Source organism: Electrophorus electricus, chromosome 25, assembly GCF_013358815.1.
Source record: "Electrophorus electricus isolate fEleEle1 chromosome 25, fEleEle1.pri, whole genome shotgun sequence".
Classification (NCBI taxonomy): domain Eukaryota; kingdom Metazoa; phylum Chordata; class Actinopteri; order Gymnotiformes; family Gymnotidae; genus Electrophorus; species Electrophorus electricus.
Window position 1 is genome coordinate 11,929,768 of NC_049559.1, and position 22,689 is coordinate 11,952,456.

The window sequence follows — 22,689 nt, forward strand, 5'->3', positions numbered from 1 at the left end:
TGCTCAAATCGTACTCAGTCATAATTGTCGCTTTGAATAAAAGTGTCAGCTAAATGACATAAATGTAATCAGCACAGTCAAAGATTGATTAACCACACTAAGTCCAATACTAAGAGACTGGTACAGTGGATGAGGCACAGCAGGATACAGCACTATTTTTTGCTTTCCATCAGCAAGTGCTACCTGGATGCAGTCTTGCTACTTGGGGATTTTGCAGGCTTTGACTCCTTGGGTGTGTGATGAGGATTTTGCTTCAGTTAAACTCCTCATGAACATGTCTGACAAACCTGCACGTATGCTCTACCAGGACCTCATTTAATACTTCTCTTTCAGTAACTTGGAGCCTGTGGTTTTTGTTTGCTATTTCTGACATAACTGGGCAACATTTTACATTTAATGTATATATGGAATCCACAGAATCTATACCATAATACTGTAAAGAAATAGTATACTTTATACATTGTAGCTAGTCCATGCTAGAAGCTCCCAAACAACTCCACATAAACTTCAGCTCAAATAAGCCTCTTCCTTTCCATGATGTCCAAAAGTATTGGCGTTCAAATCATTCTTATGGCTGCATGAGTTTCGCCAAACAGCGTCAAATAAATGGGAAGCTGATTGACAGCACGCGGACCTTTAAACGGTTAAAAGGAGAACTAAATAAGACAAGTGAAGGGTCTACGTTTTCATCTAAACCTCCTCCATTTGTTGAAACACCTGCCAATCACGCCACTTGCCCAGGAAACATATGAAGTAAATAATAGTCACCCACCCCACTTTTTATGTAATTGAATTTTCTTTGACAAAATCTGAAGTTATCTTATACTGGAAGCATGTTTTAAAATGCCATTTAAAATGACAGGCACGATTGTTGTGGAAATTTACCAGAAAAGCACAAAATATTTAGCGTGGGATTCTGGAGAACGGATGCATGTAGACGGCTGAAATCGGTAAGCAGGTACATGTATTAGTCCTAAGAAATGTTATGTTGATAAATGTAGTATTTAATATTCGATGCTATCAAGTGATTTATATGAGTCTGCCAGTTTGGGCCCGTAGGTGCAGCAGTTTATGACGTTACACCTGTCCATGTCACCTTGTTGCCATGGAACGAAGAGTCCGTAGAGTAGCGAATTGATATTTGGTGGAAATCTTCTCACTCCGGTCGATATAGCGTGCTAATAATTTCAATTATTTAAATTAAGAACCACAGAACAACATGGATGATCATGAATTATATCCGTTCGGTTTTCTTGAGCCTTCTTTCCGTAAGGTTAAAGGTGGGAAAATAATCAACACTGAGGGTAAGTTATGAAGTTAACTAGCGGTTAGCTTTAGCGTTAGCTAGCTAGCGTTAGCTAAATCATAGATCGTGGTTTTTTGTTGTTGTTTTTTAATCTGCTGTTTTAGTTTTAATTTTGAATATAGCCGCTAACTAGATCTGCATAGCATTCCTTTGGTTAGTGGCCCTGTTTTCATCTTTCCCTAAAGGTATATTCTCTTCCCCTTCAGATTCCTCCAGTGGGATCGCCAAGAAAGTAAAATTCGAGAGCAATTACTACCTGCGGAGTCCTGGTCCTCGGATTCGGCCGGGGACGCCCTGGCCCTCGGATCCAGGGTTCAGTTCAACCGATGGCTTACCTGCCCTGGTCTTTTCCCCCTCTGGAGCCTCAGACAAGGCTGCGTCGTCGTCCAGCCAGCGGGGAGAAGACGCCCGTCAGAAGCGGTGCAGCCTGAAGAGGAAGAGAGAAGGGGAACACAGCAGCGACAGCGTACAGATCCTGGAGGATCTCTACACCCCTTCGTTGTCCAAGCGCGTGGCCAGGAGCGGAACAACCACCTCTTCCACCCAGTCCATTGCGTACTCCGGTTGTACCGCAGATAGCAGCAAATCGATAAGTGATTGCGAATACCAGCTGGTGCAGAATGAAATCCTCTGCTCTGCCTCCAACAGCTACGAGGTTCTGCACTACCTTGGTTGTGGAAGTTTTGGCCAGGTGGCCAAATGCTCCAAGAAGGACACCAATGAAATGGTTGCCATCAAGATCCTGAAAAACCATCCATTCTTTGCTCGACAGGGTCAGATCGAGGTGGGAAAGTTTTGCCTGCTTTTTTGGAGCTTTTGATATGGAATCAGCTGTAGCCCCGATTCTGTTTGTTGGTATCAGATGTGCTAACTCACACTGTGGAATCTGTATACAGCCAGGGTAGCACAAAAACACTTGTGTTTGGTATCAGCACACTAGTTCTAATTTTCAAAGCATCAGTAGGAACTAGTTCAGATAACACATCGACAGCTTGAAGCTTACTATAAAAAGAAGGCTTAGCTACAATTGCATAAGCCATACCTGTTTGGATGTGTATTAAAAAAAAAAGTGCAGAAAAATTAAATCTGTCTTTCCTCATTTGCTCCTCCTCAGGTGAGCATCCTGAGACGGCTGAGCAGGGAGAACGCAGACGAGTTCAACTTCGTGCGTGCGTATGAGTGCTTCCAGCACAAGAAGCACATGTGCCTGGTGTTCGAGATGCTGGGGCAGAGCCTCTACGACTTCCTGAAGGACAGCATGTTCAGCCCGCTTCTGTTGAAGTGCGTCCGGCCCGTGCTGCAGCAGGTCGCCAAAGCGCTCATGAAGCTGAAGAGCCTGGGCCTGATCCACACCGACCTCAAGCCCGAAAACATCATGCTGGTGGACCCCGTCAGGCAGCCGTACAGGGTCAAAGTCATCGACTTCGGCTCGGCTAGCCACGTCTCCGAGGCCGTGTGCTCCAGCTACCTGCAGACCAGATACTACCGGTGAGGGACACGTGCTGAGGCGTGTTAGAAATAAGTGTGCACTTGTTGCACTCGAGTGTGCTTTAGAGTAGAGCTGCACATTTTGGCAGTTGCGATGACCCTGCTACACATTAAAATCGTGATAAGCATTACAGTTAACTGGAGCACGACTGATTCATATTTGATTTATAAGTGGTTTAATTTTAGTGATTCATGTGAGTGCTGTTATTTAGCAAAATACCTGATGAACCCTCTTCAATGTCTGAGATTAGTTAAGATGCTCCGAGTTGCAGGCTTTGGTAATATTAGTATTGGTCATGTCTGTACAAAACTGCTGTTGCATTGTAGCTATACCGTTAATTAACCGTGTTGTTTACCGAGTAACAGTGTTTAACTGCATTGATACTCTGTATTTACTTAATGGAAAACAGAACATCATTGTAGTGTCAGTGCATTTTTGCATATAGTTCCATGTTAGAATAGTGGGTGTGTAATGTAAAGTGGTGTGTAGGGGGGAAAAAAAAACCTGGACTCATCAACAAAATACTATTTAAACCTTTTACATTTTCATGAATGAATTCAGCACCGTTTGTGTTAAAGCAATTGCCGCCGAATCACCACAAACTACGGAATCAGCCGAGACTTATTTCATGATGGCGATATCTGTGTTTTTGGTCTAGGTCACCTGAGATCATCCTGGGTCTCCCTTTCTGCGAGGCCGTGGATATGTGGTCGCTGGGCTGTGTCATCGCCGAGCTGTTTCTGGGCTCCCCCCTGTATCCGGGAGCCTCTGAATATGATCAGGTAAGCACACGGGCCTTTGAGCTGTGCCTAGTCTTTTTCACGCATCTTGGGCTTGGATTCACGGAGCTCTGTAGAATTTCGCTGATTTGGGGTCGGTTCTTTCACTTTCTTTTCACACTTTTCTCACTGTGTGATGAAGACGTAAATCTTGTTTGTGAAAAGAGTGGCGTAGTGTTGCTAATGGAAATGGCCGTTCTTCTAAATATGCAGTTTGTTAGGGAGTCCATAATGGCTAGCAAGGAAGAGAGTGAATGTATGGTTTGAGCTTTTAGCTACTGCTTTGGCTAGCTCATTTTTAGGAATAATATAAATAAGAGTTTCTATGGCCTGTTTTTCTTTTCTTTTTTTTTTTTATACATGCATTTTGAAAATGGAAGGATGAACACAAAATAAAGTCGTAATCCTCTTGCCGTGTGGTGTCTCTGCAGATCCGTTACATCTCCCAGACGCAGGGCCTACCAGCAGAGTACCTGCTGAGCGCAGGGACCAAGAGCAACTATTATTTCCACAGGAGCCCTGACTCCAGCTGCCCCCTGTGGAGACTCAAGGTTTGCCAGTCTTTAAATGCCAAATACCATGTGTTTGTTTCATAAGGGATGTAACTTAATGATGTCATGTAACTTTATGGTGGAGCTGAATGGTTGATTTTTTTTCTTTCCTTTCTCCAGACGCCTTCAGAGCATGAGGCAGAGCATGGCATCAAGTCCAAAGAGACACGGAAGTACATTTTCACCTGTCTTGACGACATGATGCAGGTTATTTTGGCTTTTGTGCACATAACTGTACGCATTGCTTTACTGTTGTGATGTGAATTTGAAGAACGTGAGAAACAGCTTCCACGGCTCACGTTGTAGAGCAGGTTGAGCAAGGTGCTAGCTCAAAGGTCGAGCGTTCGTGCCGTTATAATGAGGAACGCACATGAATCGCTCTGGAGAACGGCATCTACGAAAGGCAGAGCAATGCATAGTAACTTGCTGCAGAACTTGCTGCGTCTTAGGTGGATCGGTGCCCTCTGCTGGTGTTTAATATGACTCACCCCTGGGTCTCTCACGCAGGTCAATGCGACCAGTCTGGAAGGCGCAGACGTCTCGGCGGAGAAGGCAGACCGGCGGGAGTTCATCGACCTGCTGAACAAGATGCTCACGCTGGACGCTGACAAACGGATCACGCCGATGAAGGCCCTGAAGCACCCGTTTGTCACCATGAGCCACCTCCTCCAGTTCCCTCAAAGTGCCCAGTGAGTTGTTCCAGGCCTTCCAATCTACATGTCACAGTTTTTAAAAAAAATTAAGGAACACCATCTTAATTTACAAATCCAAATGGTAGTACTGTAACTTGCCCCCCGCCCGTGTCTCTCTTTCTCTCTCTCTCTCGCTGCAGTGTGAAATCTTGCTTCCAGAAAATTGAGATCTGCAATCGGCAGTGCACAGGGTGTGATGGCAGCAAGAGCCTGTTTGGCAGTGGGGGTGGGGCGGGGGGCGGGGCCAGCACAGCTGCCAACCTCAATGACACCTTCAGCAGCTGGCTCGCCCAGCACAGCCAGGTGGGACAACCGGCACAGCAGGGCGGGTTCAAGAGGTCAAAAGATCGCCAAGCAGAGAGCCGGGCTAGGTACTCCCTGCTTCTTATTGCACTTTTTAATGGTTGGCATTAGCACTAAAACTCCACACTAATTCAGTGCAAGGGAACCCTAGAACTGGACTCGAGACCTACTGGTCTAGTGTGTGGGTCTGCATAGTGGGTACAACTGTTGTAACAAGTGCTGGATGGCTAGCTAGCTTGCTCAGTGTAATGATCAGGATTATGCTGCAGATATCAACACTTTGTTACGAAGCAAGAATTTCACTAAGGAGTAATCCTTGTTTGATCATTGTACCAGCAAGGAGTGGTCTGAGGGCAGACGGAGGGCTATGGAGTAGGTTCTGATAAATATACATTCTTGAAAAATTGTATGGGGTAGCTGAAGGTCACATTTTAGATTAGATTTAACCTTGGAATATCTTTCAGCCCCTGAAAGAACATTGTGGCATATGGTGCACTCACACTCAACCAGGAGGGAAGATGCTGGCACCCTCATGTTGCCCAGGAGCGTTGACCTGACACACGGCAAAGTGTCGCATGATTTCCTGCATGTCCTCATCATAGAACAGAATGTCGAAGCAAGTTTTGTCCTCAGACATGCATGCCAGGGTCATTACAACACAACAAATGTTTTAGACTTTAGAGCAATCAGCTACGTACCACAAGCCACAGTATCAGAGTCTTACGGTTCATTCCGATGTCATGGTAGGTGAGGATGACCGGTCGGTTATCCCTGGGGATACCTGCCATGGTGCAGCATACAGTGCCGCATTGTCCTTCTATAAGACCCAGGTGGAGTATAAAGGTCTAGGTCTAGATGTATAAGAAAAACCTCTAAAAAGAGGTCTGATTCCACAGCAGTGGTTTTGTGTGTCAGGACATTACTCTGTCACACTTAGAACTACTTCTGTGGAATGAGCCTCTTATGAGAAATGTCAATCATTTATTTATCATTTATCATTAACCAAGTTAATTTGTTTACAAAAGATCATGTTTGACTCAGAAGACACATGACAGTGCTTGAAAACATGCTTTATGGGTAAAAGCATTAGCTTATTGAAAGATCTGTGAAAAGGCAGTGCTACTTACAACTTGACCCCAAAATGCCCCCTTAAAATCCTTCAGACAAAACACAGAGAAAAATAGATTTTGGAGTGGTAACATTTCATTCTGGATGTGAAAAGATCCATCCCATAGAGGGTGGGACAACCATCTCCATAACTTGGCTTGCCATGACGTCAGAGGAGGTGTTCATACTATCTATGCGTAGCTCTGATGATGCCTGTGATGCTTTCAAGTCATCCTGCTCTAGGAAGATTTGCATGACCATACCACAGAGCTCACAAGATGAGACCCCTTCAAGGTCAGGATTTATTAAATGACGGCACAAAAACTGCGTCCTTCCTTTTATGCGGCGATTGATGTCTTGCAACAGTTCAGCAAATTCCTCCATCTCATCATCAAAGCGCTGAAGCATATCCAAAACCGGAGAGCCAGCTATAGGAATGGTACTTATAGGTCTAGATGTACCATCGTCTTGGACATCTGAGGATAACGATGTCAAACTCTCAGTATCTCCTATCAGAACCTCACTCATTGCTTCTGAATTTGTATCTTCCATAGTAGAGTGGAATTTCATCAAAATTTGGGAACTCCCATGGTCATCCAGGCAACTGTGATGTGTATCAATAACTGCAGTCCTAACATCTCTGCTTAGAGAGTCTATATGAGCTGTCCCCTCCTTCACGTGGACTGAAGCTGAATGATGTATCTCACAATATCTGGTATGGAAAGCATTCAGCAAATCTGCAGTTTCCTTCTTGGAATCTGAAAGCAACACTGATCTTACATCAACATCTAACATTTCTTCCAGAGATGAAAGAAGACCCATCACAGTTACTTCAGTGACAATGTCCGCAATGAATGAACTCATATGAGAGATCATGACCTTTGTCTCCTGTGAAAGAAAGGAGAGATAACATAGAAAGGCGAACATTGAAAATGGCTCCAAAATGGTTTTGGTTGTTTGATTTACAATTAATATGAATCCCATTTAAAATATGTTGATGTCTAAGCAATGTAGTATGACTTACTGGACTAGGGATTGCTTTCCGGATAGATCTCCACTGCCTAAAAGAATGTGAATAAAAGCAAAATCTCATGCATTAAAATGTATACCAAAAATAAAAATGATAAAAAGAAGAAGAAAAGGTTTAAAAATGGCATACTCATGAGTCAGATCCATCACAAAATGGGTCAAGATTGGTGCAATATCCAGCTTGTCCAAGTCTGGGATGATTTGTTTGGCTCTATCAAGGAGTATTTTGCTGTCATTCCTCACAGGTTTATTCTCGTCTTGTCTCGTGCTTTTTGACTTGCTCTTGTTTTGAGAACCATAGAGGAGGTTGAATAAAAAGACATTAAATATCAGGATAACATAACAACTGTGCTGACATGTCACTTATTAGCAACAATTCGATTTTCTGATAAATAACAAATTTGGCCATTGTAAACTCACCTTTTTAAATACTGAAGAAGCCCGTGGCACTTTTGGAGGTGAAGGAATTTTACTATGGAAACAACAAAAATATATAAGGAAATGTTGTTCGTTTGTCATTCTTCAAACATCAACAGCCTGAACTAAAATCCATGGTCAAATTATTTTGAGAGAGCTTGTGTCTAAATTTATAGATTGTTATTCTTATTCTCTATTTAATGGATGAATCTCTGATAGAGCTCTGGTCCATGTTGTATTTTGTTAATTGCACAATACAATCAAAATTATTTTATTCTACTTTAGCACATTATAAGGAAAATAAGACTAATTCCTTTAACATTACTTCCTAATCTTTTAAAATAACAAGGCTGATGAAACATGTTTCATCTGTTTCATGTTTCATCGTTCCGATACTTTGGAATAGTCCAGAAAGTATTTAGAGTGCAAGCTCTATTGGTGTTTAATACAGATTAAAGAGTGCCTTGTTTAGCTTGGTCTAATTGTTCAGCTTGTTTAGCTGGTTTAATTTAAATTCTGTTTCAATTAATTTCATTTTCTATATTTATATTTTGTGACTTTTAACTGTTTTATTTGATCAATGTTTTATTACTGAATACTGTTCATTCATTTCAGTGTAAAGCACCTTGAGATTTTGGGTTCTATAAGGAATATGCTATATAAATAAGAATCATTTAAAATTAATATTGTTATTCTAAGATTTTTTAACATTGTAGTGCAAAGGCCTTACATCTTCCTGCCAAAAAGACGCTTTCTCCATTTGTCCTGGTCCAAGTTTTCTTAGGACTCTCCTGGAATACTTTGTTCTGAAAAGGCGATATGAAGTCAAAAGCATAAATCATTTTTAGTTTGGTGGACAGACAGCAATCTAACATGTAAGCAGGCAGGCTTGAGGATCAGAAGGCAGACAGTTATACATGTGAATGGCAGTCAGTTCAGAAAGACTGTCAGTATGCAGACCAACACTCATGGAGGACAGAAAACAGGCAAGAAAGCAATCAGAATGGCAGCACACCTTTACAGGCAAATTTCAACAGGCATGCAGCTGGGTATGCATATCCCTAAACCATTAGTTCAAAAGGCTAAATTTTACTGCATTGAATACAAAAAGTTTATGAATGGTTTAAACTGATTTTATTAGTGGTTAATAATTAGGTCACAAACAACTTAAACATCATTAAGTAAACAGTCATGACACATACACAAAAGGGGCAGCAGGAATGTGTTGACCTGTAGAATGTGTTGGTGGGTATATGGAAGTAACTTATTAGCTAACAAATATGACCCCACGTAATGGTGACTGTTGGAGAAGGCAAACTAAGATAAGTAACCAGTCAGGTTAGCAGTACACATGAAGGTGAGCTAACTAGCCCATATGGCAAGCAACAGGTCAGCTGCTCTTTTTACGCATTTAAACTGTTCATTTATAGCCATTAACAAGGTACTTTTAAACTCTAGACTTTGGAACTCTCAAATGGAACTCTCTTTTGAGTTAAGGGCCAAAATATTTGCTCATAACATAAAACCCATTTTCGTTTCACTGCTTCAAGCAATAAGTCCTTTTTTTTGATAATTCTTTTACATATATTTTTTTCCGTTTCAGACAACGGGACGAGTATGACAGCGACTGAAACGCACCCATTAACACTAGCTTACGTGTTAAACAACAGTCACTTCCAAATATTCAACCTGCGGCTCGGCACCGCTAAAATGATTTTATAACCATGAGGGCATCTGACAGAATCAACACATAACCGACAACTGCTGTGAAAGTTAGAAAGCACAGAATACATACATTGTTTTCGCTCACACAGCGCACAAAGTGTTAATGGTCAAAATTATCAAATTAAATTGTTTATATTTAGCAGATTCTCTCTAGTGAGTGAACAGAGGTAGACGCAGAGAGAGGGGCGCTACTGTGGATCGACTCTTCTCTGCTAAGTAGAGCTGTTCGTCTCAAACTGCCCGCACTTAGGAACGTTATACGCACCTGCAGCGTGGACGTACCACATCGAAATACGTCACCAATTGTGGGCAGACGAGAAAGGGCGGGTATGGTGATGAAATTTGGTTTAATCACTTATATTACTTGTCTTGTACCTTTAAAACAGCAAAATCTAAATAGCATAAAAAGCAGTCGCTTATGCGTGACATTAAGCCTTGTATGAGAAAACAGGTGGAACGTCAATGCATTCCATAACTATATAAAACTACAGCAGACAGACCGTTCATCATAAAATTAGAAAAGCTCTAGCTATAGTAGCTAAGCGAACATTTAGACAGACAAACAACCCAAACTGCAATACAGACAGAGGTGGGTAGAGTAGCCAAAAAGTAAAACTACTAAAGTATCTGTTAAGTGGACGTACCGAACCAGGAATGGGTTTGCTCTTCCTCGACTCGTTTTGGCCAAGGGTGAGCGAGGGACTGTGGGTTCCATCAGTGCACATTCCTTGACCAATGTATTCTTAATGATCCATTTTATTTCTCATTCACACTACATCAAAGACAGTTCACTTAATTTTCAAATCCAGTGTGCATGCCTTAAAAGTATGCAAACTGTTCAAAACATATGCCTTAAATTAGAAAATGATATGCTGTTGATCATTGAAATAATCAACTTTCTGGAGAAGGAGAACCAGTCTCGATTGCAGTGGCTCGCACTGCTCTGTGCAAACAGTGTGCACAGAAAAGAGGGATCCTCACGATTCTTTCCCAGCTGTTCCTCTTGGTTTTATTTGATAATGATTCTCTCATCAGAAATGCAAAATATAAGTACTGAACTCTGTTAAAATTCTTATAATAAATGCATTTATCTATTATATTTACACATATTTTCTGTGTTTGAACAGGCATGGTATGGATATATATACTTTGACATTTCCCAGCTCTATAAACAAATCTCACATACAAGACAGAATTCTGATACCGCACCTTTTGCAAAATTGTACATTTGCCGTTAGATCATGTTTGGCTTGTGTTTTAACCTGTGCTAGAAGCCTCCAGGGTAAAACACAAACCAAACATGATGCCTTGCCGGCTCCTGAATATCCCTTTCAGTATCTACAGATAGACTACGCACATGCCACCTTGTAGTCAGTTGAAGTACCTGCTGGTGATTGTAGACAGGTTTTCCAAGTGGACTGAGGCATTTCCTTGTTCTTAGGTTAAAATCCTAGCCAAGGAGATAATACGGAGGTACTGTGTGCCTTGGGTAATAGATTCAGGTTAGGGACCCTGTTTCATTTCCAAGGTAACTCAGAAACTATGCACCTACCTAACTATTGACTGGAAATTTCACATCCCTTGTCATCCTCAGTCATCTGGCATTGTTGAGAGAATGAAGCGTACCTTGAAGGAAAGGTTAACAAAGGCTATGATGGAAACAAGAAAGAAGTGGATACATCTACTGCCAGCGGTGTTATGTGAGATCAGATTGACGCCCAGTGCCACCAATAAATTGTCACCGTTTGATGTAACTTTTGGTAGACCATTTACCATCCCATGGGTCAGATGTAACCCAGGTGTTTCTCATTCAGGTGACATGGACGTGATCTTGGTGGACTACACCCAAATGTTGACTGAGAAATTGAACAGTGTGCATGGTAATGTCGCTTGCTCTCTCCCTCTTCCCGCAGACAAGCCTACTCATGCATTTATTCCAGGTGACACTGTTTTGGTCAAATCACTGAACCCTTGGAAAGCTGGTAAAGCTGCGTATGGACCCCCAACAACCGTGATCGCAGTGACCCGAACCGCTGTGCTTACATCGGGATCAGCACAGTGGATACACACCAGCCGGCTGAAGAAATCACCAGTAGCTGACGCGTCCGACAAGCAAAATGCACCTAAACACATTCACATATAGTACAAAATTTGTTATATGATTTCATGCTGAGGGACTGGCCCTTGGCTGCACCACACACCAAGGAAGTACTCCTTGTCCCTGTATGTCAATACACTTTAGCATTGGTATTATAACTTGATAGATATCCTTTCTGCCTATTAACATCCTTTTGCTGACTCTTTGGTCCTTTCCTGAAAGGTTCTTGCAAAACCTTACTATAGGAATAATGGGCCCCATTCATTTGATAATATTGGCATTATTTTCAGTCTCAAAAAGTACAAAATGGGGGATAGTGGGCTTTCAGAGTCATCAACAACAGTGTAATGGTAAATTAGCTTGTGTGGTCTCCCTGGTAGCGGTAGGAGAGGTGGAGCCAGGGAAGGACTGTTTGGTTTGTCAAGCATTCCATACACCCTGGGTACCAGTCCTGGTAGATGATGTTATGGCAGTAGCACTTAATCATAATTCATCCGACTGTCAGATCAATATGGGAGTACGGTTTATATGAAATGTATCTAAGGCAGCAGCTGCCAGTGGTAATCTCCCCGCATGGGCCTTGTTTGGTGGTTCATGGCCAAACCACAGGACAGACTGTGACATTGGCATTAGTAAATGGTATTACCCCCATTTCAGAAATATGACCCTAGCAGTATTACCTGTGAAAGGTAGCACCTGTCTATGTTCTGCAGGCTTGCCTGATTGTCCATTTTTTGGTCACACGCTGTGTATAAATGAGGTATGGACATTAGGCACGGGACTGGGCAGGTGCACAATAAATAATATAACAGGCACACCGTCTCTTTGCCCTGCGATCCTGGGCACTGGCATATCTGCAGCTATCATGTGGGTATGCGGTAAGATGGAATACTCCAGCCTACCCACTTTGATTGTTAGTCATACCCGTCATCAATTTCCCTGGAAAGGATGTTGTACCCCAGCATTAACTATCCCATCTCTGGTCAAATATATACGTTTGCAGTTGACATCTGACAGAGCTAAAAGGTCTGTAATTAATGGCACCCCTAATAGGTATGGTGGGTACGTACTGGCCAACCCATGGACTAATCCTGGAACGAACGCGGGTGGGAGTTTGTTCCTGGGAGGAGGAACTACTGCAGCCCTTAATAAAATTAATGGTTTGGCATGGCAGGTACTTAATTTAGCCAATAGGAGTGACAACGCCATGGCATTACTCAATGATAAGGTAAATAAGATCCGTACCGCTGTCATGCAGAACCGCCTAGCCCTAGATCTCCTCTTGGCAAAGGAGGGAAGCATCTGCAAGGTCATTAATGAAACGTGTTGTTTTGACATCTCTAGTTACTATAACAGCATTACTGACATCATTTTGCACATGAAGACCGCTATTGCTGAGCCTCCACCCGCCGATGATTCTTGGTTCAGTTGGTTAACTGAGCTTGTCGGCCCTTGGGGATCTTGGCTCATAAACATATGTTTTCCCGTACTCCTGATTATTGTGTTGATTCTTGTTTGTGGACCCTGTTTATTGTCACTCCTGTCTCCTTTCATAACTCTCATTTCTACCTCCGTGATTAATCATGCTAATATTGCCTTGGTGCCTGCGTATGAGAAAGGTCTATATACTGATATGTGATTCCTTTGGAATCAAAGAGGGGCGTGTTAGATACTGGAGCCTTTCTGTCTTCAGGCACCCAATGCAAGGTCTCTGCCTATCAGCCATGACATGGCGGTTTGACCGCGAGCTGGTCGCCCGAGGTCATCCGCTCCCTCTTCTTGTCTCCTTTACCGCTCGCTTTCTCTTTCTCTCTCTCCCTGTCTCTCTTTAAGGACAGCAGTGGCTCATGACGGGCACGGGAACAGCTAGTGGCTCGTTCATGCAGAGAACATCTAATCTTTACTAACCTTGTTTCTTTCCTTTCTACATAGACCCTTAGAACATGCCTCACTTTTCCCCGTCATCCTGTAGATTTAGATAGTAGATATAGGACACATATATACTCTGTGCTTTCCTCAATAAAGTTGAACTCTCTTCATTCACTACCTTGGTGTCAGTGTCTCTTGACTTCCCCAGATCCGGCTACAGAGGACAGAGGGCAGAGGGTAACTTGGAGGAGATCGAAACTGAAGGACTTGTCACTTTGAACCAGTTCCTAACAAGAAGTACAAAATACATAAAGTCTACCTTAAACATTGATAAGTGCAATAAACAATAAGTACTAGAGTACTACTAGACCAGCAAGTAGTAAGTTGCAGTAGTTTAGCTTTGAGATCACAAGAGACCACACAAGCACCTGGGTAGCTACCTGCGAGAGAAGGGGCCGAATCCTTCGTATGTTACAAAGGAGAAATCTGAAACATGAGTTGAGAATGACAACTGGTTGTCCAAAGTTATGATCGTGATACCAGGGAGTTCTCAAAGGGAACTGTGAGGTCCTGATAAGGGCTGGGAGTACCCGGGATGTACAGAAGGTTGCATGTTAGCTAGGACAGCTAGCTGGCTCATTCGCTTTCTATCCATCTTAAAACTGCCAAAGTCTCGAAGTAAACATCACTAGTGAGTTATTCTACACATCTGGCATTAGCAGAGTGTTACAATAAGAACAGTTCACCGCAGCAGTAAAGCAATAAACACTTGTCTTATGTAGCTGACAAGCTCGCAAAATACACCAAGCCCGTTGTCATAGCAACCAGCACTTAGCTTGCTCGAACTAGCCTAGCTAAGATAGCCTTAATGGGCTAACAAAGACTCATTTCTACGCCAGGCGCACATACTACAAATGCATATTAGCTACATAACTGTTCAAATAAATGCGTGTATTACCATGCTATTCATTAATTTTCCTGTATGCACAACTGTAGACCGGGGGTTCTTTAACGTAATCCTCTTCGCCATTAGCTTAGCTAGCTAATAAAGCTAAGCTAGTTAGCCAGCCTAGCTAACTAACTGATATGTTTCAATGTGGAGACGCAGTAAGAGTGTCTCTAATAATTTGAGTTTGTTTTCAGTCGGTACGTACACTCAAACGGTGTCATACAGTTATTGAATAAATCAGCAGAAGCTGTTATTAAAATAATTTTCTGCGTCCTTTCGAGGTCTTACCTTGACAGTGGTGAAGCTTAGCAGTGGTAACCTACATACGATTCGCATTAAATAAATTAAATACAAAAAAAAAAACATATTTCTACGGTCAACCGAGAAGTCCATGTCTTTGTGAAATTTATTCTATGAGAATAATTTAATATTACTTGCTTTGGAAAAAGCAAACACTTCACGGCAAACTTAACGTGTGCAGGGCACAGTAATTGCTGTAGAAGACACACATGTATTTTCACAATACACAGGCTGTTCATGTCTGTTCAGTACATATGGTTATATTACACCTTGGTTATGTGTAATATGGATATAAATGTTAAAATGTTCTATTACAGAACACGACACCTGTTGCGTTTTATATTGGTAAATCTCTGATATGACCGCTGTAACATAAAGTTGCGGTTATAAGTACGTGAAATATTTTGATCGACTGAAATGTAGATGTAGGTACATGCAATATATTTGTGATTATGTAAATCATACAGCTATTCTTATTCTTATGGCTAGCTAAATAGATTGCAATTTCGTCATCTTCAAGGCATGGCATGGTGTTTATTCATTCTTTGGCATACAAAATGACGCCTTTTCACGTTGTGGAACTACAAATATGGCGGCCTTTTTTCTTTAGCGTTTGAATGACGTAAAAGCAGAGTCTCACCGTAAAGTCGGGCAGGAGGACCTGGACTCATTTATTTCTTCGTATCTTCCGCCATCTAGCGGTCAATAACGGGTAGTCTTGAATTGATTTCTATCGCGTAATACTTTGGATATAAATGTTTAAATTTCCTGTTGCAGGACAGACAAAGTATAGTCAACCAGTTCTAACCTTTTGATAAAAACTTGAACTTCAAAGTAGGTGAATCTATTTCCTTAAACCAATCAGATCACAGTTCATTTACATAACATCAATGCTTTGAGTGCTTTAGATATGAGAACATCACAGTGATCTTTCTGCTCACACATCAGTCAGTCTATAATTCTGTATTATGTGTTTCTATAGCTTCCAACTTTCATGAGTTCCTTGAATCTGTGGAGAAAAGTGCAGACCAATGTAGTTTCTTATTTGTGAACATTTATACATTTATTGTAATTTATTTATCATTTACATTTTTTATTACTTTTAATTTATAGACATAAGGACACAGAAAACAGTTCATATACTGAATGAATTGTTACAAGGTAATATTTTCTAGACTGTGTTTATCATATGTTTTTATTTCTAAACGTTAATGCAGTGTGTTAATCTGTCACACCGAGGCAGAAGGGGTGAATCTGATATACCCCTCTTCCATTGTCAACTATTCAGAGTCCTCCAGTGGAGCTCATACAACTAAAGAAACACATACAGAGGTCACTGGAGGTTCTAAATTACATCTAAAGTGGTCTAGTTGTGACGTTGCGAGGATAAGCAGGATGCGGGGACGAGGCACGATGAAACGCACTTTTATTTTTGCAAACATGCAAAACATACAACAAAGCTCAAACACTATGCACATCTCAAACACCAACACACATACTATGACACACGAGACATATATACACCCAAGCCGATTACACATAACAGAGAACAGGTGAACGACACAAGAGGGTGTGGCAACACTGACGAACACACACACACCAAAATGTTTGAGGAGGGGGCGGGGCCACAACATGACACTAAGCCTGTACACACTGTTCCAACACTACCCTGTAGGGCACCATCTCCATGGAAGTATATTTTTAAAAGCATGTTTGATAACCATATTTATACTGGAACGATTTAATCAAATGTGTTGTGTTTTTGTTCTTCTCTAAGACCTTTCGGACGCCGATATTCAGATTTGAGTCTGAGCAAGTTGAGAAAGCCTCTGTGAGGGTTTCTGGGTGCTCTGGAGGAACACCCAGAAGTTGTACACCTGCACCATGCCTGAGACCCCTCTGCCCCTGACACAACTGCCCAGGAATGTGGGCATGTACCTAGACTATGAGGATGGGCAGCTGTCTTTCTATTACATACTAACATATCTACATATTTATCGGAAACCTCTGGGAGAAGAAGCTGTATCCCCTCTTTGCGCTGCTGGACAGACACACTTATGACACTGTACTCATCAAAAGCAGCACCAGAGATGCATTGAGTCATATCCCACTACACACCTCTCAGGCCAGCTTGTTTGCACATTTTGTCATAAAACTTAAGATGTCAGTTGTTGCTGTTATATATAAAATTACCAAATTAAAAAATAAATAAATCAAAAAGTACTTGTGGCTAGATGAACACAGTCAATCACATAAACAAGATATAATGTCAGTAATGTTTGCGGCAGGTGTTTCAAATGTGCCCAGACTCATATTCATAAATATCCATGTTTCAACAGTTTGAAGGTGGCCATGACACTAACAGTCTGGTGGAAATTCCACAAGATATCAAACTCCACACTCACACGAACTATTCATTCTCCCATTTGGAACAATCCAGGCTTTACCATGATCAAAAATATTAAACTTTACATCTTGGATAGAAAAAGGCATTACAAACCTTAAACATATTTATCATAAGACTTCTTTCATGTCACGCCCACAACTAGCCCCAAAATATGGTATAGAAAGCCCCCAGTTCCTATAATACCATCAGCTAAGATCACCTATGTGTTCAAAAATCAATTCCGATACCTACATCCATATCAGAATTTATAAACAAACATTCTTAATACAAAAAACCTATTATCTAAGATATACAAAATAATAGTGAAATCAAATCTCACAATTACCCTCCCATCGAGACAATGGGAAGAAGATTTATTACCAGCCTCCGACGCCGCAGTTTGGATTAAAATGTGTAATAATCATTACCACATGACAGCAACACTAACCTACAATGCATTCAGTACAAAATAATACAGAGTACATTATACTACACATTGGATGTTTAAAATTGGTTTCACAAGCTCAGTAATCTGTACATACTTTACTCAAAACAGAGCTGACGATTACATTCACACCACTTGGCAGAGCACACCTATCAAGCAATTTTGGCAAGTCGTCATCACCAACATATCCCATGCTTTAAATAACCATATCCATCCAACACCATCTTTATGTCTCCTAGGAGACATATCATCAACCAATATGACAGGATACTATGTATAACATTATTATATTGATATAATAAAAATATTATTGCAAAAAAACAACAAACAAAAAAAACATACTCATGAACTGGAAAACAAAAAATAATGTTAGTGTCACCCAATAGAAAAATCTATTGATAGACTATGTATCAATAGAATAATTCTCAGAATTAATCAATAACAGAACCAATAATCTAGACTGGACACCTTTGATAAAATCCATACAGAGCGAATCAATAAACGCTAAATATCACACTCTAATACGTGTACATATACAATCCAACATACTTGTACTCACACATAACCACATATATATATATATATATATATATATATATATATATATATATATATATATATATATATATATATATATATACATACATATATATACATACATACATACATACATACATACATACATACATACACACACGCACACACACACACACATCATTCCTGTAATGGTGCAGATGGCGAATACTTAAAAATATTCTATATACATTTTGCGTTTGTCTGTTCATCTGTCTGTCTTATTTTTAATAATAAAGCTCTAAAGGTCCTCTGATGGGGGGTAATAAACGAATATATTTATTTCTCCAGAGTTCTATCTCTGAGAGAAAAAAAAATGTCCTTTTAAAAATTGCACCTCGTTGTGGACCTCGGCTAGGTTTACATTCCAAGTGATTATTTTAGAATTCAAGGGGAGGAGCTGCAGGAGTTGGAAGAATTAATTAGGAAAAAAGAAGTTATCAGAGCAATAGAGGAATGAAACCCACGCAAGACTCCAGGAGCCGATGGTTTACCTGCTAAATTTCATAACGTGTGCGTTAGTGAAATTGCTGATCTTCTAGCTGATGTTTTTAATGAAGCATTAGATGGGGGGCAATTGCATGATTCATTTTATCATAGTGTGATATCATTAATATATAAAAAAGGAGATCCTTGTAAGTTGGATAATTGGAGACAGGTTAACCCTATTGAACTTGGAGTACAAAATTTGTGCAAAAATAATTGTTAATAGGATGTCAGAAATATTGAATGATATCATAGAGTTGGAACAGATATGTGCGATAAGAGGAAGATACATGTGGGATAGTTTAGGAGTAATAAGGAGTTTGGTTACTGAAGGGTCTGAGAGGGATTTTTATATAATAGTAAAGGATCAGAAAAAGGCCTTTGATTATATTTCTAGAGACTACTTAAGGTGTACATTGGAACATTATGGTTTTCCAGAGAGGTTTGTAAATATGATTAAATTATTGTATAGTAAATCAAAAGTACAAATTAATGTTAATGGTGTGTTAACTGAAGATTTTGAAATACATAGAGGGGTTAAGAGACACTTTGAAAAGTATGAAGTTGTGGCTGGAGCGAAATTAAATGAAAGTAAAAGTGAAGGGGTATGGAAAGGAGATGGGCAACCTGTACCAATAAATGTAGAAATAAAAAATGAAATTAAAATATAAGGTTTGATGGTAGTAAATGGTAGATGTAGCAAACGGAATTGGGAGAAGAAGGAGTGTGAAATTAAACTAGAATTGGGAAAATGGAGGGTGTCAAACTATAAGACTAGAATACAGGAGGTTAAGACCTTTGTTTTGTCGAAATTGTTGTTTTTGGCTACGGTTTTCCCTCCGGATGAGAAATGTATTAAGAGGTTGAATAAAATGTGTGTTCGTTTTATTTGGGGAAATAACAGAGAAGTGACAGAACGGGAAATTATGTACAAGTCGAAAGATAAAGGCGGATTAGGGGGAGTTGAGTTAGCTCGGAAATTAGAAAATGCCTTTTGCAAAAATGTAACGAAAGCTATATTTCGGAAAGCAATTTGGGTAGGAGATGTAAATCAGTGGAAAGAAAAGAGGCAAGTCAAGGAAACATGCTCCTTATTTTAAATTAGTATATGGAGATTTTTTGTTTAAATATAGGCAGCTTAATATTGATTGGAATAAGTCCCCAAATAAAATGATAGATAAAACAATACAAGACTGTGATTTTGGGGGAATGTCAATTATAAGGGTCTGACAGTGACAGAATGTGAAACCTGTGTTAAAGATGTGCAGTTTAAAAGTATCTCGGAAAATGTTCGAGATACTGCATGGCTTATATCTGTTGGAAGACTGCCTGTACGATGTATTGTCAAATGGAGTTGTTTTGTTACAACAAAGGAATGTCCGATGTATAATTGCATAGCCGATGAAACGATAGAACATTTATTACTGCAGTGCACAAGGGCTATTGAAATTTGGGAGAAAATGAAAGGTATTGGGATTAAATGGGATCGTAACAGGAAAAGTATTAGGTATGGAGTGTTTAATGAGCATTTGACTGAGAATGTGAAGGACCTTTGTTGGATGATTGTTTGTGTGACAAATTCGAAGATTTGGAAAACACGATGTAAGATGATTATTGAGCAATGTATAATACCTGCAGAAATAGTTTTAAACAGATTGTGTGTGAGTTAAAAAGGTTGAAGACGTTTGATATGAGAGGAAAAATTCCCTGGACTCTTTTGGACATATAAATGGATGATGTATACCTAATTTACAGATGTAAATTGTGTTGTTAATTATTAATGTATAGAGTGAAGGTAGTCTGTGTCCTCTGGTAGATATTGTTTGTGAGGTTTTTGTGATGGAGTGTTTGTATTGAATTGAATTGAATTTTCTTAATAAAGTCAATTTAAAAATGGAGAAAGGTGGTCCTAGAAACATTATTTATTTACGTGAGCTTCGAACGAGAGGGTGGGATCCATAACTCCAAGATCTTTAACCGTTAGATAAGATGTGATTGGGAGACCATTGAGGTTCATTGAGTAATTAGAGAGTGGGGACCTAGCTGACTCTGGGCCTAATAGAAACACCTCTGAATGTCTCTGAATGTTAGAAATTAATTAAAAATACTAATGTAAATGTATTTACGACACATGCATTTAGGACATGTAAGTTTTTCAATCACAACAAAATATGTTGTTGTATTTTTTGCATTATGCTTACTACAGAATTAACAGTCAAAAGTTCAGTGACTTTGCATGCAGAGTTGTAACTCTGCTTATTACTAGAACTGTGGCTAGAATCAAAATCAGTGTCACTCCTAAATCCCCAATCAGCTAGTCGTGAAGTTAACATTCAAATAGAAAATAAAAATGCAGACTTCAGAATTAGTTAAATAGCTGAGGGAATAGAATAAATTATCCGTTGCTACCCCTGTCTTTTATCATCCCTCCATCCCTCCATCCCATGCCATCTTCCTCTATTATTTGCTTTTCTATTTTGTTCTGGTATCTCCTTATCTCTTTTTAAAAAAACATTGGCCAAAAGCAGCTACATCATTACCTGGTTTGGGAACTGCACCACCTTTGACCGCAAGACCCTCCAAAGAATAGTGAGAACAGCTGAGAAGATCATTGAGGTCTCTCTTCCCTCCATCACGAACATCTACCTAACACGCTGCATCCGGAAAGCCACCAACATTGTGAAAGACCCCACAAACCCCTCACATGAACTGTTCACCCTTTTGCCATCTGGAAGAAGGTACCGCAGCATCCAGTCCCGCACCTCCAGACTGTGCAACAGCTTCTTCCCAGAAGCCATTAGACTCCTGAACTCTGGCTAACTCCAATTCCAATTCAGATTCCAAAATGGGCACTTTTATACATGCTTATAGACAGTCACTCACACTCACACACACACACACACACACACACACACACACGTACATACATACATACATACATAAATACATATCTATACACACACTCACACATTGTTTTTCATTGGACTAGTGCTGAAGTCAAACGTCACACAGATAAACTATGCACTCCTGTTGCAGTCTTGCACATTATCCTACTTGCTGCTAGAGTACTGTACTAAACCAGCACTGTACTCTGAACTGTTCTGGCTGCTACCGGTGACTGCTATGTTCACTGTAGCATATCACTGATTGCTATGCACAACTCGCTTTACATATGCCCAGTACTGTGTACTGTACTAAATTGCACTGTCTACTCATTTTCTATTTTTTATTTGTCCTGTCCTGTGTTTATTATTGTTTATTTAATGTTTATTTAATGACATTTTGCACTATATTGGACTGTTTGCACTTGTGTAGCATGTTGTCTGTTGCACTGTTGTTTTCAGGTTGCACCATGGTCCTGGAGGAACATTGTCTCGTTTTTGTTGTGTACTTGTATATAGCTGAAATGACAATAAAACCTCTTGAAATTGAACTTGAACTTAAAGTCCCACCAGACAGGCCAAGCCCTACAGCCTTGTACTGGGCCGCAGGATCAAGCAGCGCCTGTGGGAAGCGCTCTTCTGTCCGACTCTGCGAGAGGAAGTGAAGCCTGATGGACAGTTCGACGTGACTGAGAGCTTCTCTACTCCAACTTTCAACAGCTTCGTGCCGCACTTTGAAGTGGACATGAGTGGAGAACCCATGCCTGAACAGCCTAAGAAGAAAAGCCGAAGACACTGACTTTATTATTATTATTGTGATTGTTATTGTCATCCTTGTTTGTATTACTACTATTATTCTTCTTATTATTGTGTTTGCTGTTATTAACTATTTATATTCTATATGTAGAGTTTCTGTATTGTTTAAAATTTGTTTAAGCTTTTCTTAATTTTAAATTTAGTCAATCAGTCTGTCCCTTGTAAAATAATTGTGTAATAGTTCATGAGATGTCATTGTAATAACATTTTAAAATTATTTTGCATTATAATAAATTTACTGTAAATAACAATAACTTTAAATGTTTAAGGTGTGGCATCTTAAATAAATTGATAGAACTGTACATCTTTTTTCTAACGTTACAATTTGAGTCTTAATTTACATCTCTTATCAGTGGAAGATGCACTTGCTCACACCTTTCCTTTAGATTCCTTTTGTACACACTACAGACTGTGACCATGAGATGCTTGAATGAAAATTGAACATTCACCCTTGTGTATGAGTGCCGAATGTTAGCTAATGCATCAT

General features: G+C 40.1%; 1 protein-coding gene across 1 annotated transcript; it reads left to right on the plus strand.

Moving 5' to 3' along the window:
- Positions 1 to 1,219: 1,219 nt before the first annotated feature.
- Positions 1,220 to 22,185, plus strand: LOC118240775 (homeodomain-interacting protein kinase 1-like). The gene is made up of 9 exons (XM_035522737.1): positions 1,220 to 1,304; positions 1,513 to 2,090; positions 2,421 to 2,794; positions 3,454 to 3,577; positions 4,006 to 4,125; positions 4,246 to 4,332; positions 4,633 to 4,814; positions 4,958 to 5,188; positions 21,960 to 22,185. The coding sequence occupies exons 1-9, from the start codon at positions 1,220 to 1,222 to the stop codon at positions 22,183 to 22,185; spliced, it is 2,007 nt and encodes a 668-aa protein (XP_035378630.1).
- The last annotated feature ends 504 nt before the right edge of the window (positions 22,186 to 22,689 follow it).

What these genes read in the sequence shown, in the direction of transcription:
- LOC118240775 (XM_035522737.1), top strand. Translation starts at nt 1,220, where the DNA reads ATGGATGATCATGAATTATATCCGTTCGGTTTTCTTGAGCCTTCTTTC. An exon ending in CAGTTCCCTCAAAGTGCCCA is followed by an intron (nt 4,815 to 4,957) that starts GTGAGTTGTTCC and finishes CTCTCGCTGCAG; the next exon opens with TGTGAAATCTTGCTTCCAGA. An exon ending in CAAGCAGAGAGCCGGGCTAG is followed by an intron (nt 5,189 to 21,959) that starts GTACTCCCTGCT and finishes AAGTCCCACCAG; the next exon opens with ACAGGCCAAGCCCTACAGCC.